Source organism: Artemia sp. Qi Xiang Cuo, chromosome 9, assembly GCF_049724085.1.
Source record: "Artemia sp. Qi Xiang Cuo chromosome 9, ASM4972408v1, whole genome shotgun sequence".
Lineage (NCBI taxonomy): Eukaryota > Metazoa > Arthropoda > Branchiopoda > Anostraca > Artemiidae > Artemia > Artemia sp. Qi Xiang Cuo.
This window is the reverse complement of record NC_142802.1, coordinates 31,362,693-31,389,933: the sequence shown is the minus strand read 5'-3', so window position 1 is coordinate 31,389,933 and position 27,241 is coordinate 31,362,693. Positions and strand designations below refer to the sequence as shown.

Sequence of the window (27,241 nt, the reverse complement as noted above, 5' to 3'; positions counted from 1 at the left end):
CTTCAATGCTATTGTTGGTAACGATTCTGCTCGAAATGAAGATGTTATGGGTAAATTTGGCCTTGGACGACTTAACAAGAGGGGCGAACGCCTCATTGAATTTTGCAGAGACAGTGATCTAACCATTACCAATACTCTTTTCAAACATAGAGAACGTCGTAAGGCGACATTGACTTCACCGGATGGAAAAACCCGTCATCTTATTGATTACGTGCTCGTCTCTAGGCGGTGGAAATCATCTGTGCTAGATACTGTCACCCTCGCAGGTGGCGATTTTGACAGCGACCAGTCCCTGGTCATGTCTGCACTAAAGATACACCTGAAATCTTCCTCAAAGCTAAATAATAGACCCGCTCGTTTCAACACACATCTTCTCAAAGACCCTCAAATTCGCCAAACCTACATCGATGAACTGTCTACTCAAATATCGGACCTTCTTTCTAATATTCCTATAACTCTATCTAAAGAGGATATCGATAAACTGGTCACGGACTCCTCTAAGATCATCAGCAAAGTAGCGATGTCCACCCTAGGAACCAAAAAGGGTGATAAAAAGCCTTGGATAACAAATGAAATTATTTTATTATATACTGAGAAACGAAAACACAATAACAGGTCAGACAGAGAGAGCAGGGACAGATATAAGCAGTTGAAGCGTGCTGTAGAAAAAGCCACCCGTAGAGCCCATCGCACCTACATTAAAGACAAATGTGAACAGTGTGAGGCTGATTTTAAGAGAGGCGATTCATACTTTATGTATAAGAGAGTTCGTGAGCTAACAAGCAAGAACAGCCTCAGTTCTTGTACACTGCTAGATAAAAATGGCTCTCAGATACAAAGCACAGAAGGTATCCGATCGAGATGGATGGAGCATTTCAAAGAAAAGCTTAATCCTGATATCTTTCCAAACTCTGCTGTCCTGGACCTCTTGCCCGTTACTGTCTCAGATCCCAGCCCACCTCCTCTCCGTTCTGAGGTCGAAGATGCCATCCAAGCGCTGAAGACTAACAAGGCCCCTGGCCCGGACGGGATACAGGCAGAACTGCTGAAAGTCCGGTGTGAACCACTTATAGATCTTTTCCACAAGATTGTATCCGGTGCCTGGCAAAAGAGTCATTTCCCAACTTCTTGGTGCGAAGCCACAATTGTTCCACTACACAAGAAGGGGTCAAAGGCAATATGTGATAATTACCGTCCTATTAGCCTAACAAGTCAAACTGCCAAGATTTTCAACCGAATTATACTCCAACGGATCAGAGCCGTGTCGTCCTTAGTCCTCCAGGAATACCAAGCCGGTTTTCGCCCTGGTAGATCGTCTGTTGACCAAATTTTCACTGTTCGCCAAATTTTAGAGGAATATCTGGAATTCGGTCGCGGCCTGTATCAGCTCTTCATCGACTTTAGGCAAGCATTTGACCTTATTTGGAGAAATGGCCTATGGCATATCCTCCTCCATTACGGAATCCCACGAAACCTAGTAGATCTTATCAAGGATATGTACTCAAAATTTGGGAGTCGTGTGATGACTAGTGAAGGTCTCACTGACAGTTTTCAGACTTCCGCAGGTGTCCTTCAAGGATGCCTTTTGTCTCCAGAGCTGTTCAACCTTTTCCTCACAGCAGTCTTATCCCTGGTGGAGACAACTTGTGGCGCACATATAGGGGGTGTTCAGATAGATAAGCTAGCCTACGCCGACGATATCAACGTAATGGCTGAAACACCCGAGGATCTACAAGCCGTTCTTAACGACGTCTTCGAAGCCACTAGTTCTTTTGGAATGACCATAAATGTATCAAAAACAAAGGCTATGTGCTGCTCACGAAAGCCAAAGGATACAGTTAAGCCAGACCTGAAAATTAATGGAGAGAGTATCCAGTGGGTTGAAGAGTTCCCTTACCTCGGTAGTCTGATCACCAGCGACAACAGTCCATCAAAAGACATCAAAAGACGTCTCGCCCTCGCGAGTTCCAGTTTCAAGGCCCTTATGCCCATATGGCGAAGCAAGGATTTGTCTCTGCGGCTTAAGACACGACTTTTTGATACCCTGATCATCCCCATCGCAATCTACTCATGTGAAACATGGACACTGAAGGTAAATGACAACCGTCGACTTGCAGCATTTGAAACTAAGTGTCTCCGCCGCATTGGCGGGATCACTTACCTTGATAGAATCTCAAATGTCGAACTTCTCGAGCGCCTTAATGTACAACAAACAATTCTCATGAAGATCCAGCTCCAGCAACTTCGATGGCTCGGTCACGTACAACGGATGAGTCGGTCCCGTCTCCCAAAAATCACCTTCGAAGGCCAAATTCACGGTTCTCGTCCTCGTGGTCGTCCCCCAAACAGGTGGAAGGAAAACTTTGCACCTCACCGCCTCTCGGACCTTCTTCGCCTAGCAGAAGACCGTGAAGCATACAGAAGGCACATCCACGCCGTTACGAGGAAAGAGGCCCCAAGACGACCTTCAAGGACGGATGGGACTTAAGTAAGTAAGTAAGAATTGTGGTCGACAGCACAGGTGTTCCAAAGTCCGGGAAACTCATAACATTTGGCTTGAACAACAATAACAAATGCTTTTTCTGGATCATAACATTTGCTCAGAACGTGCACTTTCAACAGCAACAACATTAACCTTTGGAAATTTAGGTCATTGACCCCATTAACCACGTGTTCTCCCCAGGGACTCTATGCCCATATATGGTGTGGGGTTCGGACTCTATGCCCATATATGGTGTGCTGTCACGAGTCAATAAGGCCTTTCTACTAACCACTTGATCGATACGATCACCCATGAAAAAAAAAAAAAAAAAAAAAAAAAAAAAAAAAAAAACACGCATCCGTGATCTTTCTTCTGGCAAAAAACAACAACAATACCTCATTTTTGTAGGTAGGAGCTTGAAACCTCTGCAGTAAGATTCTCTGATACTTTGAATCTGATGGTGTGATTTTCATTAAAGATAAGATTAAACTTGATAAAACTTGTATATTTGAAATCAGCATAACATTTCAATTCTTTGATGTATCTTTTGGTATAAAAATTCTGCATTTTAGAGTTTTGGTTACTATTGAGACGAGTCGCTCTTACTATAGCCTACAGTTCACCTAAGAGCGATCCGCTCTTACTATACAGGGAAATTATTGTAAGAGAAACATTAGACGACGATATAACTAAGATATAGATTAGGGGTCTACACACAGAAGAGGTTAAATTGGGAGGAGGAGTGAGATGAGAGATTCTCCCTCCTAAACTATGCCCGAAGAACCGCCATCCCCCCCCCCCCCGGAATTGAAAATGCACTTTTTTATGGTTTTTTTTGCCACCACATTCTCAGAAAGCCCCTACGATACCCCTTTAAGACCTGGAACCGGGAGTACCCAGATGTATAACACATTATCTTTTAAGACAGTTAAGAGAATGAAAATTTTATTATTACCTTAGGTGGAATCTATTTTGTGTCGACAGTTTGTTGAATAGAAACATTTCTGAAACATTTCTTTACTGAACTACGTTGAAGAGGGATTGTTTTGCAGAAACGAGACTTTGGTTTTGTCCTAATTGTTTCTCCCCTATGCTGCAGATTTATGATTATTGCGAGAAAGGACTCAGGGTTTAATCTCTGCGGTTGTACCGAAAACCGTGTGCCTCTAGGTTGACAAATATGGACATTACACTCGGCAGAACCGTGTATAACGTTTGCCTTTGGCAAAAAACAATTTTTTCGCTTGCCCTTGAGCCAGAGCCTATATTATGATACCTTAAGCAGAGTTTTATTGTCTATGTCTGAGAGGCCTACCTGGAGCTATACGTGAAGGTTTTATTTCTTCAAGCTAAAATTCTGCTTCAAAAAGGGATGCTGGGTTGAAGTTGTCAGGCAGGCTTTCCTCAGATTCCAATTGAAGTTAGGCGAAAATCTAAAATTCCTTAAAATGAGCGAAGGCTCCCTGGCTTGATCCCCAAAACAGTTTCTTATGATAAAGATCCTCCAAACCGTTGATATAGGGTACCGAAACGACGTCTCAGTTACTGAGTCGTTTTCCAGGGTCAGGCATCAAACCTATCACTCAAACTTGTGGCAGCTGGAATTGAACCCTGTGCTCCGTATTGTCAAGCAGGGAACCAATTCACTGTGCTCTAACAGGGTTTTTCTTAGAATAATAAATAGGAAAATTAAGATGCAAAAACGGAGCCTGTTCGCACGGGTCGAAAGTTCTGCCATCTACTTTTACAGACAATTTCAGGTCGTGATTTCGGATGAGTTTGTTATTTTGCTCCTAAAACTTAGTAGTTATAACTTAGTGGTATAACTTAGTAGTTATACCACAACTAAAGAAATTAAAGCTTAAACTCTGTTCCTATCTTAGTGATGGTATTAAGGTCAATGACGAGAGAGTAAACTTTTGAACTAAAAGAAATACAATGTTGTTTTTACAGCTGAACAATAATCCTTGAAGATCTGATAAAAGAATACATTTTTTAATATAAATATGTTCATGAGAAACACCATTCTATGAATTTCGAGGGGCTGACAAATTCTTTGTTGTGTTAAATATCAGAAAAAAAGTATTCTGATAATGACTTCGCGAAAACCGAGGTCCTGATTTGCTGAAAAACCCAGATTCGGTTCAAAAACCCCAGATTTGGTGCAAACACAAGCTTTATGCACTGAGTGGCCGGGGTGGCGTTTCTCCCTCCATAAAATCCCACCCCCGCAGAAAATTCTCCCATGAAAAATTCACCACGGGGAAAATTCCCCCCGGATAAATTTTACCCCATGGACTATTCCCCCATACGCAAAATTTAGTAGTTACAGAGAAAATACAAGATAGGTGCTTCAAATCTCAATCAGATGTCCTAAGGGGTGACAAAAGGACCAGATATCAAAAATGGTCATAGGACAGGGGCTTGTTAGTCACAATTCACTTCTGAATTTAAAAAGAGGACTAGAAGTCTCAGTTTCCAATTAAATGAGAATCCTCCGAAGTTTCCTTGACTACAAGGGGCAGGTTGGGGATGAGGAGGGGCACACCTTCTCCTATACGGAATAACATAAAGAAAGAAAAACGAGCAAAAATGGGGTTTTTAAAGGCCAAATGAAAATACTGAAAAAAAACACAACAAAGCGAATGCATCGAGAGGACAAACGCCTATCTTCTTCAGTATGGAACGAAATAATTTATCAAAGTAAAGTGCCGAAGAAAAAAAGCAACAAAAAACAAACACGGAAAACCAATGTGAAAAGAACAAAAAAAACAATGAAAAAACCAAAAAATTGAAAGATAAATAAAATTCAATGAAAGCAGACAAATAAAGGAATTAAAAACGAATACCTAACAACCATAAAAGCGAGTTATTCGCCAATATCTGCGATTTGCACAAAATCCAAAAAAAATATGAACTACCATCGACTGATTCTTTTGAACAACTTAGGAATAAAATAAAAGAAAAAATTCACTCACTAAAAAAGCAAACGAACCAGCAATTAGACAAGTTAGAGAACTATGTCATATGAGTTCAGATTTTAATTTTTGCATGTCTTGTAGACACTCTTTGAGACCTAAGGGGTTGTTCACGTGTTTGATTATATCACTGGGAAAGTGGTTCAAGTTTTATTTCAGGGATTACCAAAGGATCGGCTTCTCTTTTGAGAAAACCGAAATATGACTCGTTTATTCTTAAATCACCGGAATCTCTGTTTAAAGCTAGACCTAAATGTTGGTATTTATAAATTTCAACAGCTTCTCTGTAGTGCTGGACATTACCTTGCAGCGCTGGTCATGCGAAATTAGGCTAGCTTGATTAAACAAAATAGTATGGTCTGGGTTTTCAAAAATGTGCTCTGCAAGGGCAGAGTCAAAATTTTCTGTTTTTTTCCGCTTTTTAAGTGTATTATTAATTGAACTAGAGTGCTGAGTTAATGAGAGGCGTTTGTCCTCTCGAAATATTCGCTTTGTTGTGTTTTTTCAGTATTTTCATTTGGCCTTTAAAAACCCCATTTTTGCTCGTTTTTCTTTCTTTATGTTATGTCAAGCCAATGTGGTTTAAGAAATTATCTTTATACGGAATAAATTCTGCTCGTTTTAGGGTTAATATTATTCTTTACTTTCATAATAACGGCATAGGCCAGAAATATTCCTGGACATCGAGAGGGATTATAAATCGACTTCTACCTTCACCTCCCCTTCTTTAGAACTAATTATGTATTTATCCGAAGGCACAATGAGAGTTAGGATTTTAATGCATTAAAATGTAGTCTTTGAGGCACCTACCCCTCTCCCTAACTATAAAAAAATCAGAGAACCCTACTGTAGAGGTTTCAAGCTCTCATCTATAAAAATTTAGAATTTGTATTTTTTGGCAAAAACATCACATTGGGTTGCTTGTTGTTTTTTTTTTTTTTTTTTTTTTTTTTTTTTTTTTTTTTTTTTTTCAGGGATGATCGTACCGAACCAAGGGTCCTAGAAGAGTGAAAAAGGGCTCATTCGAACAAAAATCAAAAGTTAAAATGCCATTTTAAGTAACCAAACAGATTGGAAGGCAACTAGCCCTCTTCCCATGCCCCTTTTTTCTCAAAGACATCCGAATGAAATTTTGATATAGGCCTAACCATTTGGAATGATCCAATAAGTAGGTGGGGGGGGGGGGGGGCTAGTTGAGCCCCAATCACTTTTGACTCTTAGAAAGCGCACTAGAACGTTAAATTTACAATCGAATTAGCCCCCTCTAAAGTTTATAAGACCACTCCTTCCATATGAAGTGCCTCTGGTAAAAAAAAATTATTAAATAAATAATAAATTGAAGCCTTATGGTCTATTACTACAGGCAACGCTAGAGTGTTGCCTGCTGATGTGTTTTTTTTTGTTGTTTTTTTTTGCATTTTTGCTCAGAAAATGTGATGAACTGTTTGATTCCATTCTTTCTTCTTTTTTTTTGTAACTGTAAAAGGCTCATCAACTTTCATTTAAAATCCGATGTCTGGTCATTTTGTTCCTTTTTAGGACATCTGATCGACATTTTGAGGTACCCGTTTAGTACTTTCTCTGTGGCTACTCAGCTTTGCATGTGGGGAAATTTTCCGTGGCGGGGGGGAAGTATCCGGGCCATCGGGGGAGGTCTCTGCATAAGGGAATTTTCCAGGTTTTTTTCCCGTGGGGGGATTTTCTGGGGGAGTTTTCTGCGGGAGAATTTTCGGGAGGGAAAACACCAAGCACCAAGTGAGCCGATAAATCCTCCCCAACCCCGACACCTTCTCCTTGTTGACTTTTTAAGTAGCTTTAGAGATATTTGAGCTTATATTTTCTTCAAACTTAGCAGTGGTATTAGCATGGTGGCCTATGGCAAGAAAAGTAACTTTTGAACTTTTTTCTTGAATACTTGCTTCTATAAAACTTAATTTTTGTTAAACACAATAAAACAGAACTCCTCTTATTTATAAGCCACCGATGAATGCATTGATAGAATTTACATAATAGAATTTACGACTTAACAGAACGTGAAAAGAATCTTTAACTGAAATGACGGAACAAGGTCCGTCTATTTTCAAGGTTGTCCACGAAACAGGGGGTCAAGATGGCTTCCACCCCATACAAGATCAGAAATTATTCTGGTTTTTAATTTTTATGGATTAAAAATTCTCCTTCCCATCTACCCCAAATTTTCAGCGAAAAAAATACTAAAAATATATTGCGTAAAACTACGGCTGACTGAAAACGTAGAAAGAATGTTCAAATTTTGCCTAATATTTCAATTGGAACCTAATATAAGCCAAAAACCATAAAAAATTTACAAATATTCCTACAATTAACAAATAATAAAACCATGCCGTTTAAGAACGGACAGTGATTTGTTAAAACAAAATGTTTTCCAAAAAAAAAAAAATTCAAACAAATGTAAAAAGCGATATTAAAACCTATAACAAGCAGAAATAAAGTCATAAATAGTCAAAATTAAAACAAAAAGAAAAATGTCAATGCATGAACAAATGAAACATATATAAACAGAAACACAAATGAATTATTAAGTCAAACTTAAAAATAACAGATATTACTATGAAAAGTCATAAATAGTCCAAATTAAAACAAAAAGAAAAATTTCAATGCATGAACAAATGAAACCTATATTAACAGAAACACAGATGAATTATTAAGTCAAACCTAAAATAACAGATATTACTATGAATAAACAAGCAAAACCTACAACGTATAGAAATTAAAACGAATAATCAAATTAAACTTAAAAAGAACAGAAATCACCACAAATAAGAGCGGATTATCTCCCCATCGAAGCCACTACAGGCTAGTGTCATTAGGATGGGCACTTACTGGAAACAATGTAAATTCTGAGCAATCTGTTTTGGATTTATTTATTATACCATTAACAACAACAAGAAGAAAACACAATACTAATCAAGTTTACAGGAAAGAAAAAGACTCTTGAATTTGTGACTTTTAATTTAGTTTCAATATTTTAAAAGTACACTTCTTGTGCTCTTTCCTTTTGATTATTTTACATTTAAAAGTACTGAAAATTCACACTTTAATAAAACCTTAAAACGTTAATTGCTAATTTTGGAAGCAGTTTGTTTAGTTGAACGAACCGATGTTTTGAATCGGCAAATCAAGAAATGATCCACCAATATATTTTCTACTACATATTTGAAAAAATTGTATTTGAAATAAAGAAAGAATTATGAAATGTGTTACATATCAGACAAATGAAACTAGTTTGATTGCTTGAAATATAAGTGAGTGTTATATAAAAAATTAAGTTCCAGGAATTTTTTAACATTTTTAACTTACTAAATTAAAAATGAAAAATTTGCTAAAATATAAATAAACATTTTTAATTTTTAATTAATATAAATTAAAAATTTTAATTTTTAATTAATATAAATTAAAAATTTGCTAAATTGCTAAATTGAGTTTTGATTTGCTAAATTAATAATCATAAAATAAAAACTGCTTAAAGTACATTTAGATTTCAGAAAAGCTCAAACGACATTCTAGCCTTTAGGGGTTTGAGGGAGCGTGACCCCATTCTTATTTGTCGCAAATCATTTCTGTTTTACATTTGATATAACGTTTCACTTTACTTCCTGCTAGTTTAAGGTTCGGTTTGTTTATTCATAGTCATATCCATGATTTTAAATTTTGAACTGATTATTCATTTTAGTTTTTGTTCGTCTAGATTTATTTATTCATTCGTAGTGCATGATTCTGACTAAACTATAACTCTAAACTAAAACTCTTAACAAAAATTAAACTAAACTATAACTCTAACTAAAACTCTAAGCTAAGACTTTTAACTAAAACTGAACTAAACTATAACTCTAACTAAAACTCTAAGCTAAGACTCCAAAGTAAAACTCTAAACTATAAACTAAAACTCTTATCTAAAACTAAACTAAACTAAAAGTCCAACGAAAACTCTAAACTCTAAACTAAAACTCTTATCCAAAACTAAACAACACCTCTAAACTAAAATTCTTAACTAAAACTAAAGTAAACTATAACTCTAACTAAAACTCTAAGCTAAGACTCTAAACTAAAACTCTGAATTAAAACTAAACTAAACTATAACTCTAACTATAACTCTAAGCTAAAACTCAAAACTAAAATTCCAATATCTAAACTAAAACTCTGAACTAAAACTAAACTGAAACTCTAACTTTAACTAAAACTGTAAAGTAAAAATGTAAGCTAAATCTATAAACTCTAAACTAAACTCTAATTTAAAATTAAAGTAGAGACCTTAACCAAAGCTTCTAACTAAAATTAGATTAAAACTCTAAACTCTAACTAAAACTCTAAGGTAAGACTCTAAACTAAAACTCTAAATTCTCAACTATAACTAAACTAAACTATAAATAGAACTAAAACTCTAAGCTAAGACTCTAAACTAAAACTCTAAACTCTAACTAAAACTCTAAGCTAAGACCCTAAACTCTGAACTAAATACTCTTAACTAAAACTCTAAGCTAAGACAATAAACTAAAACTCTAAACTAAAACTCTTAACTACTATAACTCTAACTAAAACTGTAAGCTAACTCCAAACTGAAACTCTAAACTAAAACTCAACTAAAACTAAACTATAACTCTAAACTAAAACTCTGAAAAAAAATTAAACTAAACTATAACTCTAACTAAAACTCTAAGCTAAGACTCAAACTCTGAACAAAAACTCTTAACTAAAACTAAACAAACTATAACACTAACTAAAACTCTAAGCTAAGACTCTAAACTAATACTCTAAACTCTAACTAAAACTCTAAGCTAAGACTCTAAACTCTAAACAAAAACTCTTAACTAAAATTAAACTATAACTAACTAAAACTCTAAGCTAAGACTCTAAAGTAAAACTCTAAACTAAAACTCTTAACTACTATAACTCTAACTGAAACTGTAAGCTAATACCAAACTGAAACTCCAACTACAACTGTAAGCTAATATCAAACTAAAACTCTAACCTAGGGCGGGGGGCTCTTTGGGGCCAATGGGGGCGCCAGGGGGAAGGGGGCTTTGGGGGCGCCGGGGGGCCTTTTGGGGCGTCGGAGGGCCCTTTGGAGGTGCCGGGGGGCCATTTGGGGGTGCCGGGGGCCCATTGGGGGTGCCGGGGCCCTTTGGGGGCGCCAGAGGGCCCTTTGGAGCACCAGGGGGGCCTTTGGGGGCACCGGGGGGCCATTTGGGGGCCCGGGGGCCTTTGGGGTTGGGGTAGGGGGGCCCTCTGGGGTTGGGGTTGGGCGGAGGGCAACACTGTTCAAATGGAACTTGTGTATTATAACGACCACAGAGTTTCACCCCAAATCATCTTCTAAAATGTCTCAAACTGTTTCTCCTAAATCATCTTCTAAATGTCTCAAACTGTTTCGCCTAAATCATCTTCTAAAATGTCTCAAACGGTTTCGCCCAAATAATCCCTAAACGTAATTTCTGCGTGTTCCTTTTGTTTTGGCATCCCTGGCTGTCACATTTGAAATTCTCAGGAAAAAAATTCCCGCGTTAATCTCTTCATCTCATATGTGTTCCTAGCAAAACTATTAAGGTTTCGATAGAATCTTAATTTATCTCTGTCACTAAAGATCAGAGAAGCCATATTTAAAAATAGAATATTAATTTATCTCTGTTCACTAAAGACCATTTATCGCTAAGCGTAAAGATAATGAAGCCTTATTAAAATATAATTTCTATCTCTTTAGAGTTCTGCATAATTCCTAGGAATCAAGTGATGTCATTTCTAAGTCCCTGGATCAATAACATTGTCATGCTCGTATTCAGTGAACATATTGCGTCATTCTCGTTCCCCTCTTGTCCTAGTCGATTATGTAATCAATTTCTTGGAAATCCTGTTCCCGTTAGACTCGATCAATACATTCCCCACCGATTATGTAATCAATTTCCCAGAAAACTACTTCCCCTCGATTATGCAATCAATTTCTCAGAAATCCACTTCCCCTTCATTACGGCAATCAATTTCTCGGAAATCCTCTCCCCTTCATTTATGTAAATCAAGTTCTCGGAAATCCACTTCCCCCTCTTGTCCTAGATCAATACATCTCTCCCCCGTTAATGCGCATGTGCAAACTTCGCCCATGAGTCATTACACCTAGACAAACAACAACAAATAAATCGACCTTGACCCCATTGGACTCGATCAATATCCTTGAATAAATTATGTAGGTTTGGCGTTAGACTCAATTGTAGATGGCAGCACGGTGTACTCGTGGGAGTTATTAGGGTTTCCCTACTAAAGTTCACAAGCACAAACCACATTGAGTGCGATAAAAGGGTTTCCTAGCTTGCCAGTGTAGCTCCAACCACAGAGGTTGCACGACAGACCACGAGAGGAAGCAAAGGCGAGAATTTTGAATATAGTCTGTGTTTGATCTGCAGTAAGCCCGGTACTGTAACAGAGCAGTTGTGCCTTGTAGAGACTTACAACCGGCAACAAAATATATACAAGCAAGCTAAGGCAGTTTGTGACCAATATCCTCATGTTCTACTCAGAATTGAAGGAGATAGAAAAGTGTCTATCGATATACCAGCAAAGGATGTCAGATACCATGACAGGTGCATGAACAAGTTTGTCGAAAGAAGTCGATGGGTCTCAAAGGGTTGTTACAACGTTTGACTCGTTTTGTCAGATATTCAAACTGAAGAATCGCAACGGCAAATTATATTACCTTAATGGACTTTGCAGAGAATACAACAACATACTGCTCGGGTCATTTCCAGAGGCAAATCTTATCAGGAGTTATAGGATCGGGCAGAAACTTTTGAATCAATTTGTTGACGAAGTTAAGTTTTGGCGACAAAGAGGAGGACTGATGTTTTTGGTGTTATTCGGGCGCTCACTAACGGCTTCTCACTTTCTGGAACAGATCCTGTGACTTCGGCGAAATATTGATGAGGACTATTTACGGATAGAGACCAGGGATACTGAAGATTCAAGTTCATGCGATGAAGGCGCTAGGATGGTCAGTGTTGAGACGGCCATGGATCAATATGGCGTTGTACTCGTACCAGAAGTTAGTTCTATGACTCTTTTAAGCAGGTCCGACGAAGAGGACATTCCTATATCTCGTCGAGTCAAACCAAGCGATTGGCCAGTAACAAGGAGGTGCACTAGGTCGGGGACATCTTTAGGAGATTCTTGTGCTCACTCCTTAAACAAAGGTTATTCAAACTTGTACTACGGCAGGTACATGCGAAAAGAAATAGTCGCTGCTGGAGACAGTTAAAAAAGTGAAGAAGGGGAAGATGCTTACGATGCCGACTTTTCCAAAGCTATGAAGATTGTCCCCGACTCCTTAAACAACTTCGTTTGTATGATAGTCCTTGATCAAGTTGAGTTTGAATGCCTGCCGGAGTCAGGAAAAATACCAGCTCCTGAACAACTACAGTCCAAAATTCTGATGATCTGTCAAGCAATCATGTTTGCTGTTGGCATCGAAACTCCTGCAACAACATCACTGGGACTCGTTCTGTACCATGCTACAGTACCTTCTTAGTTTAGTAAGAGTACCTTCTTACTTCGGAAGAAGGTAGTGACCTTCTTCAGATACTAAACCGACTTAGTTTTCCTGTGTGCTACAGTACTGTTAGACGAATTCTGAATACCAAGGTGGTGGAAGTGAAGGAAATTTCTGAAGACCAGATTTTCATTCCTTAAAATCTGCAGAAAGGACTTTTCTCTACCTTTGGTATCGACAATTTGGACTGTCAGCTAAACACATTAGATGGGTCTTCACTACACGTTACAAGTTTTACGGTAAATCAGCATCCACAGATCAAAGTTGACGGAAAGAGCAGTGATCTGCCAGCTGGCTATGGAACAACTACTTCTACAGATTGCTCGTCAACGTCTCCGGCAGACTTCGGAAGAACTGTTGATGTGACTGGTGTGTCGAGCGGAAGTTTCAGGAGGATTCCCCGGAAAAGGACCCGACAGATGGTAACCGACAACCCTCTTGGCACTGAAGCTATTGAACATATCTGGAAAGTTAAAATCCCCAGAAAAACGCGACATTGTGACTCTTCTTCCTTGATTTTTTTGTTTGAAAATAGTTACGAGACTCCGATGCCATTCTCGGTGAAGAACCTGGACCTCTGCTGGACGCTTTGTAGGTTGTGTCCTACGAAACTTCTTGAAGTGGAATTTGAAGAAACAATTCCCAGTTGGAAAGCCTTCAACGCAAGAATGGTTCCTTTCTGGTGTAGCAAAACCACCGTAGGTTACTTACCCTTGCTTCCCTATTCACTAATATCCTGTGAAGTCATAGCCTCTGGCATTAGAATCTGTCAAAAAAAAGCAGCGAATATTGGAAACAAGTACACAGTCATAAGTCAGGATCTAGCTGTTTATGAAATAAGCTATGGCCTTCGAAAGTCCCAGCACGTAAAATTCTCTGTTCTCTTATTGGGTGATTTTCACAAGCTCATGAACAATTTGAAAGCGGTAGGATCTCTCATGGATGGAGCAGGACTAAAAGAAATTATTTCTTGGACAGAGCTTCTCAGGGATTGTACTGCCAATAAAGTCCTTTCAGTTAAGGACACGTACTAAGCACTCCATGCTTACTTACAGGTGTACGAAGAAATGAACCCATTCTTGTGGTAGGCGTCTAAAAATTGGCTTGAAACATCCTGCTTTGTTTTAGTGCCTTCTACAGTCGAGAAACTTCGAATCCTGAGTGATGCAATTCAACGCTTCAAAAGTAAAACTAGTTCTGAAGCATGTAAACAGATAGGAGATGTGTTGGAAGTACAACTTTTCTCGAAGTACAATAAGTCCAGATGTACCATAAGGAATCACAGCCTCTGGATCAACTATTTAGGTCTTACCCGTACCGGAAAGGACTATCTTTTTGTTTAAAGAGCCGTGGACTATGGATCACAGTTGAACGGCATAAGAGAGAGGATTCCGATTTTCATCGTATCTGGAAACCGTAAATACGCCGCAGCTGCGCTTAACTACCTAGAAGAAATGCTACGCCTGCCTGAAAAAGCGCCAGAAGTTCACAGGGAGTTTGTAAGTGGCAATTTTGTTGTTAGGGAAACAACCAATCCATTTTGCAGCATTGTATATGATCTGGCTTTAGAGTCTACCATGAATCTGGACATCAAAGGTCATCAAGAAGTTTCAGGTATCGCTGGAGCGGTAAAGGAGTAAAATTCCAGGGATCGATATCTGACTACTCTCCACTTTCTTGCAGCAGTCGCCAGAACGATGAGAGTAAACCTGAATATGAATGAAGAGGCAATGAAGCATCAGTAAGATACCACTGCGTTTACGAATTTGACCATAAAAGGCAGAAATCGGGTTATGGACTTGGTAGAGTTGTTCGGAAACCCATTCAAGACGACAAGAACAGAGCTGCACAACTTTATGACAGGGGATATAGCTCCAGAAATAGTCTGCTGAACTTCCGAGAAATTGGCTTCGAAGCCATGAGCTCATATCTCGACGGTACATCCACGAAAGTAAAAGTTGGCATAGTAAAAATTTTTGCCTCTTTTACCAAAAAACTAAAAATGAAAGAGCCACAAAAAAATATTTGGGGGAAACTGAGCCGCTTAAACGAGCTCTGTGTCTTGCAAATTCAACACAAACTTTGTCCCTCTGTGAGCTGCTGAAGTACGATCTACAACCATATTCGGCCTCACTTGCAGTATTATCATCAATTCGTAGGGAGCCTCAGCTACGTACTGGTACAAAGTCAACAGTCTCGAACTACATTCTGCAACAGTCTGGCTTGCAGTCACGGCCAAGAATGATTCCACATACGCTTTTTGAAGACTCTCCACGATCTGACTATATAGTTAATGTCATGAGCCTCATAAGGTGTTATCGACCAGAACAAAATGAGATGCTAGCAGATTTACGATGTGATTCTTAGAAGAGTTTACGATGGGATTCTTAGGCATATACCCGAAGCCTGTCAGTCTATCCATTTGTTTGATGACAGTTATGTCCGTCTTAGTGACGATAGAACCCGTGATGTCTACATGTACGACCCGAAAAAAGCATCTGGCTATCGCGAAAGAACAGGAAATCCTAGACGAAATCTTTTCAGACCCTTTACTTTCCCTAGCAAGGCTGTAACATTCTGAGACACGTTTCTCAGTAGTCGCTCGGCCAAAGGCTGAATCTTAAACGCACCATTCAAGGTCTTGAAGTGTAAAATTTCTAACTATCTGACGGATCATATAGCTGGAGGGTTCGAGGGTCAACACAATGATGTTACCGTTACGCCCTATGGAATCTCTGTTGATAATAATCTCTCGTTTGGCCATTAGGAAGCAGACACTTGGGTGTTATACCACAAAGTAGCTGCCGCAAGACGAAAGAGCACACTTGTGATAATATAAGCCAACGATACTGATATCGTCTTACAAGCTGCATACTACTTCCAGTATCTTGCTAGTCTCGGCCTCAAGAAGCTCTGGGTTAAGCTTCCATGCTACTGCATACCTATTCATACAGCAGCACAAAAACTAGGAGCAACATTTTGCAACGCCTTGCCGCTTGTCCACAGCTTGAGTGGATGTGACACCACAAGCCTTATGTATAGAATTGGAAAGGTCCACTTTTTTTGAGCTGCGAAGTCTTCGGAAACTTTGTTGAGGTCTTTAGGTGATGAAGTTCTAGCCCTTGCAGACAAGCGATCATCTGTGCAAAGTGATTGTTTAATGATTGTCCATAAGCAACTTCTGGGTACAGTCAGTGGAAGAGGTGTGAATAATTTCAAAAGTCTGATTAACCCTCGACTACATTTGTACCAAGATAGAAGGACTTGTGGCTTTTACCACTAAATGATTCCTCTTCTCTTCTTTAGTTGAAAAGGTGAATATTTGAGTCACTGATTTGGGTCCAAAGCCAAAAGCCCTGTATTGATTTACCTCAGGCAACCGATATGGGCTGGAGAATTGAAGATCATGAACTGAAGCCAGACCTAGCTTCTACGATGCCGCATGGGCTAGCATCGCTTTCTTTTTGCAACTGTGACAAGACAAGGTGCGGCTCCCACTACAAATGCTCCAAAATAGGTTTCTGTGACAGTGCATGCAAGTGTGGAGCTGACCTCCAAAAATGCCTACTTTCCAATGTGAATCAGAACGAGTCCGAAGACAGAGATGAAGAAGAAAAAGAGATTTGATCCACCTTTTCATGTTAAATTTTAAATAATTGATTTTTTATTTGTTTTGATATTAAACTGCTAATGCAGTCGTTTAAACCTTACTTCAGCTGATCATGACAGGTACCGTCTACTAAATTAGTGGCCGTTGACCCGATCAAACCAATTAGATCATTAGCCCCTGCTATACTGGAAATTAAAGAAAATAGTATCTTAAATCAGCCCTAGTCACCTCTGCACCACGAGTTCACATGGCTTCGCCACCTTGAGGCTCGTATATGAGCCTACGTAAGCCAGATTGTATCTACTACTAAAGAAAAAAATAAATAGTTGCTCAAGAATTAAGATTTTTTTGGAAAAGAAGCACATGGTTTGTCTCGTAATGACGAGCAGAATTCAAATAAAGCATAAAAAATATACCAAATTCGCGCATGCGATCTCAGAACGAGGCATCTGTTGTTTTTTTTTTCTGTTTAAAAATATTAGTTGTATAGAATATAAATACATTATTTGATTAAAAAAAGAGCGATCTGTCGTTTGGTGAGAAAAAAATTATAGATTCTCTTGAAAATATTTCGAGTAAAACGCAACTATTCAGAAAATTTTCTTTTTTGGGGGGGGGGGAATTTTTCATGTTCAAACGCTTATATATTCTTTCAGATTGAAGTCTCGACTTTGTTTTTATTAACAACGTGTAAAGGACATCATGATGGTTCGAATGATGTGCAGCTTGATTCGTTTTCATTTTTTTTTAACAACTGAAAAAAAAATTAAAAAAAACTTGGTCATAGTAGGCTAATTTCTGAAAGCTATGACGTTATTTAGAAAAAATACATAGTTGCTCAAGAATTAAGATTTTTTTAAAAAGAGGTACGTGGTTTGACTCATAATAACGAGCAAAATTCAAATAAAGCATAAAAAAATATACTTATGCAGGCAAAAATTTCAGAAAAACCGAACAAAATGAGGAAAATTATAAATAAAAACCTTTCTTTCGAAATTAAATAAGGTTTAACAAATAAAAATAAAGTTTATGAGGAAAAACAAAAATACTAGGTGAAAGTACTCGTTCTTAGGATTCAGAATATGTCAAGTTTATAAAGTTTTCAGTTTATTTTACCGTGTAAAAAAAATCAAGAGCGCTATGATGTCGCTATAGGCCAAATTTGACTTTATAAGCTAAAATGACCATGTTCTACGTGCTTGCGAGCTTGTGCACCCCAATATTCGTTATCAGAGCCCCTGTTTACCCTGGAATCCACCCTCAAACCAACTGCAGTGAATGTGAGCCACCCCTTGAAAGATAACGGTCCCTGGATCACTGACTATACTTATCTTTTAACTCAACTATTTACTTAAACCTCAGCTATATAATTAAAACTATTATAAATAAACCAAAAATAGATAAACTATAACCTATATATATGGAAAACAAATAGATAAATAAATAAATAACTGAATTAAAAATAATAATAGATAAATAAAAAAAATAAAATAATAATAACAAATCCAATCTCCATCACTCATAATACTCAACTCCCTCTCACCTCCCCCACCCTGCCCTTCCAACCTTACCTTAACCCCTACCCACCCTTACCTTAGTATTTACCCTTTTTACCCTTAGTATTATTAACCCTTTCCTTAGTTCCTCGTGTTATTGCTGTTAGACATGTATTCTCAGCAACAAAATCAGAAAATTCTTCCCTAGATCTATACTGAAGAACCAAAATTCAACTGCTTCATTGTATTACCAGGAAAGTTAATCCACTTACTAGGTTCAACAATTCTTGCAAGCGCTGAGAAACCGTTTCCCAGAAACGAGCGTTGGTAAAAGCCTCTTTGAAACCAGATTGATGACTTTTTAATTGAAGATAAATACTTCTTGAGTCCTTATCAGCGGGAATTTCTTCCCTCCATAAGAGCAGAGGTGGAGTGGTAAGGTTAACTAGGAGCCTGTAACAATACCGAAAGCTTTTATGATTATTTTGAACGAGATACTTGAATTGAAGCTAATAATAACCAAACATAAAAGAATAGTATACAATAAGAAGATGGTTTCAATACACACTAAAATTAACAGGAAAAAAATTAGTGCGTAAAAAGTAGTAGGCGGGGCCTATTGACTCCGGGGGGGGACTCCATATATGGGCATAGAATACTGACAGAAGTTTACAACATTGCCGGATAAGAAAGGTACTATTTGGTACTTTAAAACACCTCTTTCAAGGTCAATCAGGGATGTTTCTAAGCCTATTGACTCCGAGACGAGATTTGCATAATCTGGGAAATTGATTTGCATAATCGACGGCGAATTCTATATTGATCTACGTAGGGGAATTAAGAAACAATATGGCTTCTCTGGTCTTTAGGTCTGAGAGATAAATTAATATTCTATTTTTAAATATGGCTTCTCAGGTCTATAGATCTGAGAGATAAATTAATATTCTATTTTTTAATAGGGCTTCTCAGGTCCATAGGTCTGAGAGATAAATTAATATTCTATTTTTAGATATGGCTTCTCTGGTCTTTAGGTCTGAGAGATAAATTAATATTCTTTCGAAACCATAATAGTGTAACTAGGAACACCTTAGATTTTTTCAGAAATTCAAACGAGATTCAAGACAGATCGAATATATTTTATGCGGGAAATGGTTTCTTGGGAATTTCAAATGGAACAGCGCAGGGATGCCGAAACAAAGGAACACGCAAAAATTACTTTAAGGGGATAATTTGTGCAAAAAAAATTAAAGATCATTTTAGGGATTATTTGGGAGAAACATTTTGAGATATTTTATAAGATGATTTGGGTTAAAACACTGTGGTCGTTATAATACACAAGTTCCATTTGAACAGTGTTGTAAGGTCCCCTACCCCAACCCCAAAGGGCCCCCTTCCACACAACTTTTTGCCCAACCCCCATTTTTTAAATTCTTTTTGTTTGCGCACTTGGGACACAGAAGGGCCCCCTACCTCCCCCCCCCCAACTTGTTTGCCCCTCCCCCACATTTTTTATAATACTTTTTTTTGCAGGCTTGAGACACAGAAGCCCCCCCCCCCACCCAACTTTTTGGCTGCCCCCGAATATATCATTTCAGATCAAGTTCTCTTCTTAATATTCCTCCTAAACTTATTTTATAAGTTGAAGTACTCATCTTTTTCACTCCCAACAATACTTAAGGACTTTTTGAATACCCCACCAAGCAATACTTTTCAAAAGGCTTAATTATATCTTTTCAGAACAAGTTCTTTACGTAATGTCCCTCCTAAACCAATTTTACAACTTGAAGTACTCATCCTTATCACCCATAACTTTACATTATGGCTTTTTGTATACCCCAACACCAAGCAATAATTTTCAAAAGGCTTTATTATATCTTTTCAGAACAAGTTCCTTTCTTAATATCCCTCTTAAACCTATTTTACAAGTTGAAGTACTCATCCTTTTCATCCACAACTTTACCTTACGGCTTTTTGCATAAAGACATATGTTTGTATGTCTGAATCTATCTGTTCGTTTGTCTTAGCTGGTTTTCGCTATTCAACTGTTTGTTATTTGTATTTGAAATGTCTAAAGTACTTGTCTTTTTCTGTACGTATTTTTGAACTTGATGGTTCGAGCGACAGGGTGGTTGTCTTCAATTAACATTTTGTGTTTTTGTCGGATTGAGTGTCTTAATTACATTTCGTTCTATGTTTTTTGGTCTGAATCTATGTTTTTGTTTGTGTCTCTCACTCTTCTCTCTTGTGTGTTTGGACGTGTTTGCTTGTCCCATTGCCTGTCTTTCTCTGTTTGTATGTCTGAATTTATTTGTTTTTATGTCTGGGTTGGTGTTTGCGAGTCCAAGTATTTGTCTTTGTTGGGTTGTATGTCTAAAGTGCCTGTCTTTCTCTGTTTGAATGTCTGAATCTTTGTATTTGTTTGTGTCTCTCACTCCTTTTGCTTGTGTGTTTGGACGTGTGTTTGCTTGTCCCATTGCCTGTCTTTCTCTGTTTGTATGTCTGAATCTATTTGTTTGTATGTTTGCGTTGGTGTTTGCGAGTCCAAGAATTTTTCTTTGTTGGTTTGTATGTCTAAAGTGCATGTCTTTCTCTGTTTCTATGTCTGAATTTATTTGTGTGTACGTCTGAGTTGATGTTTGCAAGTCCAAGAATTTGTCTTTGTTGGTTTGTATGTCTAAAGTGCATGTCTTTCTCTGTTTGTATATCTGAATCTATTTGTTTGTATGTCTGGGTTGGTGTTTGCAAGTCTAAGTGTTTGTCTTTGTTGGTTTGTATGTCTAAAGTGTTTGTCTTTCTCTGTTGGTATGTCTGAATCTTTTTGTTTATATGTCTGGGTTGGTGTTTGCAAGTCCAAGTGTTTGTCTTTATTGGTTTGTATGTCTAAAGGTTCTGTCTTTCTCTGTTTGTATGTCTGAATCTATTTGTTTGTATGTCTGGGTTGGTGTTTGCAAGTCCAAGTGTTTGTCTTTGTTGGTTTGTATGTCTAAAGAGCATGTCTTTCTCTGTTTGTATGTCTGAATCTATTTGTTTGTATGTCTGGGTTGGTGTTTGCAAGTCCAAGGCTTTTTCTCTGTTGGTTTGTATGTCTTAAGTATATGTCTTTCTCTTTTGGCTTGTTTTACACTATGTTCGTGTGTTGCTATGTTGGTTTTTGTCTGCACAGGAGTTTATCATTATTGGTTATCATTACATTATATCAAGCTCATCTATTTCTGAGTTTCTAAGAAAATTGTATTTTGTGTACGTGTTTTTTGTTACATGTTCAAGTGTTTGTCTTTGTTGGTTTGTATGTCTAAAGTGCATGTCTTTCTCTGTTTGTGTGTCTGAATCTATTTATTTGTATGTCTTGGCTGGTGTATGCAAGTCCAAGTGTTTGTCTTTGTTGGTTTGTATGTCTAAAGTGCCTGTTTTTCTCTGTTTGAATGTCTGAATCTATTTGTTTGTCTGTCTGGGTTGGTGTTTGCAAGTCCAATTAATCTTTTTTGTTTGTTTGTATGTCTAAAGTGTCTGTCTTTCTTTGCTTATATGTCTTAAAATATATATTTGTATGTATGGGTTGTTGTTTTCAAGTACAAGTGTTTGTCTTTTTTGGTTTGTATGTCTAAAGTGCCTGTCTTTCTCTGTTTGTATGTCTGAATCTATTTGTTTGTATGTCTGGGTTGATGTTTGCAAGTTCAAGTGTTTGTCTTTGTTGTTTGTATGTCTAAAGTGTCTGTCTTTCTCTGTTTGTATGTCTGAATCTATTTGTTTGTATGTCTGGGTTGGTGTTTGCAAGTCCAAGAATTTGTCATTGTTGGTTGGTATGTCTAAAGTGCCTGTCTTTCTCTGTTTGTATGTTTGAATCTATTTGTTTGTATGTCTGGGTTGGTGTTTGCAAGTCCAAGTGTTTGTCTTTGTTAGTATGTATGTCTAAAGTGCATGTCTTTCTCTGTTTGTATGTCTGAATCTATTTGTTTGTTTGTCTAGGTTGGTGTTTGCAAGTCCAAGTGTTTGTCTTTGTTGGTTTGTATGTCTAAAGTGCCTTTTTTTCTCTGTTTGTATGTCTGAATGTATTTGTTTGTATGTCTGGGTTGGTGTTTGCAAGTCAAAGTATTTGTCTTTGTTGGTTTTTATGTCTAAAGTGCCTGTCTTTCTCTGTTTATATGTCTGATTATATATGTTTTTTTGTCTGGGTTGGTGTTTGCAAGTCCAAGTGTTTGTCTTTTCTGGTTTGCATGTCTAAAGTGTCTGTCTTTCTCTGTTTGTATGTCTGAATCTATTTGTTTGTATGTCTGGGTTGGTGTTGGCAAGTCCAAGTGTTTGTCTTTGTTGTTTGTATGTCTAAAGTGTCTGTCTTTCTCTGTTTGTATGTCTTAATCTTTCTGTTTGTATGTCTGGGTTGGTGTTTGCAAGTCCAAGAATTTGTCTTTGATGGTTTGTATGTCTAAAGAACATGTCTTTCTCTTTTTGTATGTCTGAATCTATTTGTTTGTATGTCTGGGTTGGTTTTTGCAAGTCCAAGTGTTTGTCTTTGTTCGTTTGTATGTCTAAAGTGCCTGTCGTTCTCTGTTTGTATGTCTGAATCTGTTTGTTTGTATGTTTGTGTTGGTGTTTGCAAGTCCAAGTGTTTGTCTTTGTTGGTTTTTATGTATAAAGTGCCTGTCTTTGCCTTTTTGTATATATGAATCTGTTTATTTGTATGTCTGGGTTGGTGTTTGTCTTTGTTGTTTTGTATGTCTAAAGTGTCTGTCTTTCTCTGTGTGTATGTCTGAATCTATTTGTTTGTATGTCTGGGGTGGTGTTTGCAAGTCCAAGTGTTTGTCTTTGTTGGTTTGTATGGCTAAAGTGTCTGTCTTTCTCTTTCTGTATGTCTGATTCTATTAGTTTGTATGTCTGGGTTGGTGTCTGCAAGTCCAAGTGTTTTGTCTCTGTTGGTTTTTATGTCTATAGTGTCTGTCTTTCTCTGTTTGTGTGTCTGAATTTATTTGTTTGTATGTCCGGGCTGGTGCTTGCAAGTCCAAGTGTTTTTCTTTGTTGGTTTGTATGTCTAAAGTATCTTTCTTTTTCTGTTTGTATGTGTCAATCTATTTGTTTGTATGTCTGGGTTGGCTTTTGCAATTCCAAGTGTTTGTCTTTGTTGGTTTGTATGTTTAAAGTGCCTGTTTTTCTCTGTTTGTATGTCTGAATCTATTAGTTTGTATGTCTGGGTTGGTGTTTGCATGTCCAAGTGTTTGTCTTTGTTGGTTTGTATGTCTAAAGTGCCTGTCTTTCTCTGTTTGTATGTCTGAATCTATTTGTTTGTATGTCTGGGTTGGTGTTTGCAAGTCCAAGTGTTTGTCTTTGCTGGTTTGTATGTCTAAAGTGTCTGTCTTTCTCTTTTTGTATGTCTGAATCTATTTGTTTGTATGTCTGGGTTGGTTTTTGCAAGTCCAAGTGTTTGTCTTTGTTTGATTGTATGTCTAAAGTGTCTTTCTTTCTCTTTTTGTATTTCTGAATCTATTTGTTTGTATATCTGGGTTGGTGTTTGCCAGTCCAAGTGTTTGTCTTTGTTGGTTTGTATGTCTAAAGTGTCTGTCTGTCTTTTTCTGTTTGTATGTGTGAATCTACTTGTTTGTATGTCTGGGTTGTTGTTTGCAAGTCCAAGTGTTTGTCTTTGTTGTTTTGTATGTCTAAAGTGAATATCTTTCTCTGTTTGTATGTCTAAATCTATTTGTTTGTCTGTCTAAGCTGGTGTTTGCAAGTCGAAGTGTTTGTCTTTGTTGGTTTGTATATCTTAAGTGCCTTTCTTTCTCTGTTTGTTTGTCTGAATCTATTTGTTTGTATTTCTGGGTTGGTTTTTGCAAGTCCAAGTGTTTGTCTTTGTTAGTTTGTATGCAAAAAGCCGTAGGGTAAAGTTGTGGATGAAAAGGATGAGTACTTCAACTTGTAAAATAGGTTTAAGGGGGATATTAAGAAAGGAACTTGTTCTGAAAAGATATAATAAAACCTTTTGAAAAGTATTGCTTGGTGCTGGGGTATTCAAAAAGCCATAATGTAAAGTTGTGGGTGATAAGGATGAGTACTTCAAGTTGTATATAGAATTCCCCGTCGATTATGCAAATCAATTTCCCAGGAATTCTGTCCCCTTCGATTATGTAATCAATTTCTCAGAAATGTAGTCCCCTTCGTGGATCAATACCATTGATTCAGGTTAGGTATTCAGTGCGCATGCGCAAATCTCGTCTCGGAGTCAATAGGCTTAGAAACATCCCTGATTGACCTTGAAAGAGGTGCTTTAAAGTACCAAATAGTACCTTTCTTATTCGGCAATGTTGTAAACTTCTGTCAGTATTCTATGCCCATATATGGAGTCCCCCCCCCCGGAGTCAATAGGCCCCTCCTACTGTAAAACATACTGCTAATGATGGGGTGATGCCAACAATTTTTCCTATTCAGATACTGATTTTTATTCAGCTTCGTAGTCCTAAGTCTGAAACGATTTCCAATTCGCAGTCAAACTGAGTAAGTGCCATTATCTATATACTGTATTGACACTTTCTAATTTTATCTTAAAACCTAGCTTTTTTATTAAACTTGTGTTTGTTTTTTTTATTTCTATGCTGCGGAAAGAACTCTTCTTTTTTCATAAAAAATAAATATAGCCTAATTTGGCATTTTCTTCTCATATTTATTATAATTTCAAATTTCCCTCTCTTATGTGTTTTAATACCTACGCGCCTAATAGCATTCAAAAACGCAATTAATCCTCTTTTGAGGAAGATGTAGGCAAAAATACGGAGACCATTTCACCCCATCAAATAAAAATCAAAGCATCAGAAAGAAAGGAGAAAATTGGATAAATTATAGAGAAGGAGAGGTAAGAGGAAAGAGAAGGGGAGAGAGGGGAAAGAAAAGGATGTTGGGAAGTAGGAGAAAATGACAAGAGATTTATTAACAGGATAAAATGCCAACTAGCTACGTGACAGCAACCGGATTGCAATACAAAAAAAAAACTCGTGTAAGACTAGAAGGAAAACATCAAAAGAACAGTTTAGATAAGCACCTGGTGGAATTTCAAAGTGAGAAAGAATGTAAAGTATCTAAATGAAAACCTCTGAGGTGGACTGTAGAGAGACTAGAACTATAAACATTTTGACTCTGCCCTTGCCGATCTTTGATCACCAGGAACATATTATTTTATCTAACCAAGCTAGCTTAATTTCGCACGACAAAGGTATTGTCCAGCACTACAAAGAAGCTGTTGAAATTTTTAAATACCAAAATTTAGGTCTAGCCTTGAATAAAGATTCCGGTGACAAGAATAAATGAGTCATATTTCGGTTTTCTCAAAAGAGAAGCCTATACTTTCGTAATCCCTGAAATAAACCTTGAACCACCTTCCCAATCACATAATCAAACACGTCAGCAACCCCTTAGATCTAAAAGGGTGTCTGCAAGGAATACAAATATTAAAATCAGAAATCAGATGACTTAGTTCTCCAACTCATTTAATTGCTGGTTCGTTTGTTTTGAGTGAATGAATTATTGCGGATATTGGCGAATGACTTGCTTTATGGTTGTTAGGTATTTGGTTTTTATTCTTATGGTTTTTGGGTTTTATTTATCTTTTAATTTTTTAGCCTTTTCATTGATTTTTCTTCACATTGACTTTCCGCGTTTGTTTTGTTGTTTTTTTCTTCGGCATTTTTCTTGAATATATTATTTTGTTCGCGCTGAAGAAGAGAGGCGGTTGTCCTCTCGAAATATTCGCTTTGTGTTTTTTCAGTATTCTTGTTTTGCCTTAAAAAACCCCATTTTTGATCGTTTTCTTTCTTTATAATAAACGTAAGTGGGGGCATGATAATCTATGTATAGATCAAGTTACTCATTACGCATAAGTTTTGAGAGGCAATTCACACTAAAAACAACAAAAAGAAAAAGGGATACGCGTCCTTAGAAAATATTGTAAAAACCATGACGCCAGACTGTTCTTGGCATATTTTAGCATAATTTTGTAATACTAAGATTGTAACTGATTAAACTCATTTTTTTATCCTCATTATTTACATGCGGCAATGTACAAACACGCATGGGGGTGCTTTCAGTCCTGGACCCAGGACGAAGTGTCCAAATTTTACCAATTTTTCCAGCATTTTCGGTTCGAAACGCCTGTTCTGGGGTTAGGACGAATTAGCAGGCCTCCTGATACAAATTTTGGCATACATGCCTAGTGTTGCATTCATATTTAAAAAAATATGAAATACAATACCAATTTTATTAGAAAAATGAAACTTAAGACAACATTTACAACGCTGATTTTTGGTTGTTGATCTTGTTTTAATTTGGCATAGGCCTAGGCATGAAAATATGACAATTTAGACTGGGTGACTGCATCCATAAGGAAACAAAAATTAATAATGAATATCGTACGATAATTATCGTAAAACATACTAGCTAATTATACATGGCTAATCTTAATTCAAAATTTTATTGGAACTTCAAGTAATCGGTATATTTGCTTAATAAATGGAAACCTAAGAACACAATTTAATTTAATTTGAAAACATAACTTGACGATGGAATTTTTTTTTTAAGCAGTTTAATTATTATTGGGAAAATACCCAATAATACCGACTTTCAACCCCGATTAATCGCCTTATCACTGCATATTAATTCCAGTAATTCAATGATTTTCGCTATAAAATTAAGAAAATACGAAGTGATTTTTATAACATAAATTTTTATATACACTTTTTTTTTTTTTTTTTTTTTTTTACTTTTGGACTGGAAGAATAGACCCTGCTTAATTATTTTAACTTGTTCTACGACGAAATCAATAAGAGTTCCGACTAGGGATAGGTCCTTTTATTAGACAGTGAAACAAAAATATAAGTAGAAAGGGGGGTGCTACTCCGTCGATGACCACGTGGTTTATGGTTTTCTCACTGAGAATGAAAAAACAGGAATTTTCTCACTTGGAAAAACAGGAATTTTCTCACATTTATGTCTGTTTTCATGGTTTTTGTCAGTGAGAATGGAAAAACAGGTACTTTCTCACTTTAATGGATGGTTTTATGGATTTTGTCAGTGAGAATTTGAAAAAACAGGAACTTTGTCACATTTTTGTATGTTTTATGGTTTTTGTCA

The 27,241-nt window shown here is 37.2% G+C and overlaps 1 protein-coding gene across 1 annotated transcript in view; it reads left to right on the top strand.

Moving 5' to 3' along the window:
* Window positions 1–12,129, top strand: part of LOC148948566 (uncharacterized) — a 73,819-nt gene extending 61,690 nt beyond the window's left edge. The window contains exon 4 of the mRNA XM_089094966.1: window positions 11,892–12,129. Coding sequence (XP_088951092.1) covers window positions 11,892–12,129 — 238 coding nt within the window. The remainder of the gene's footprint in view (window positions 1–11,891) is intronic.
* The last annotated feature ends 15,112 nt before the right edge of the window (window positions 12,130–27,241 follow it).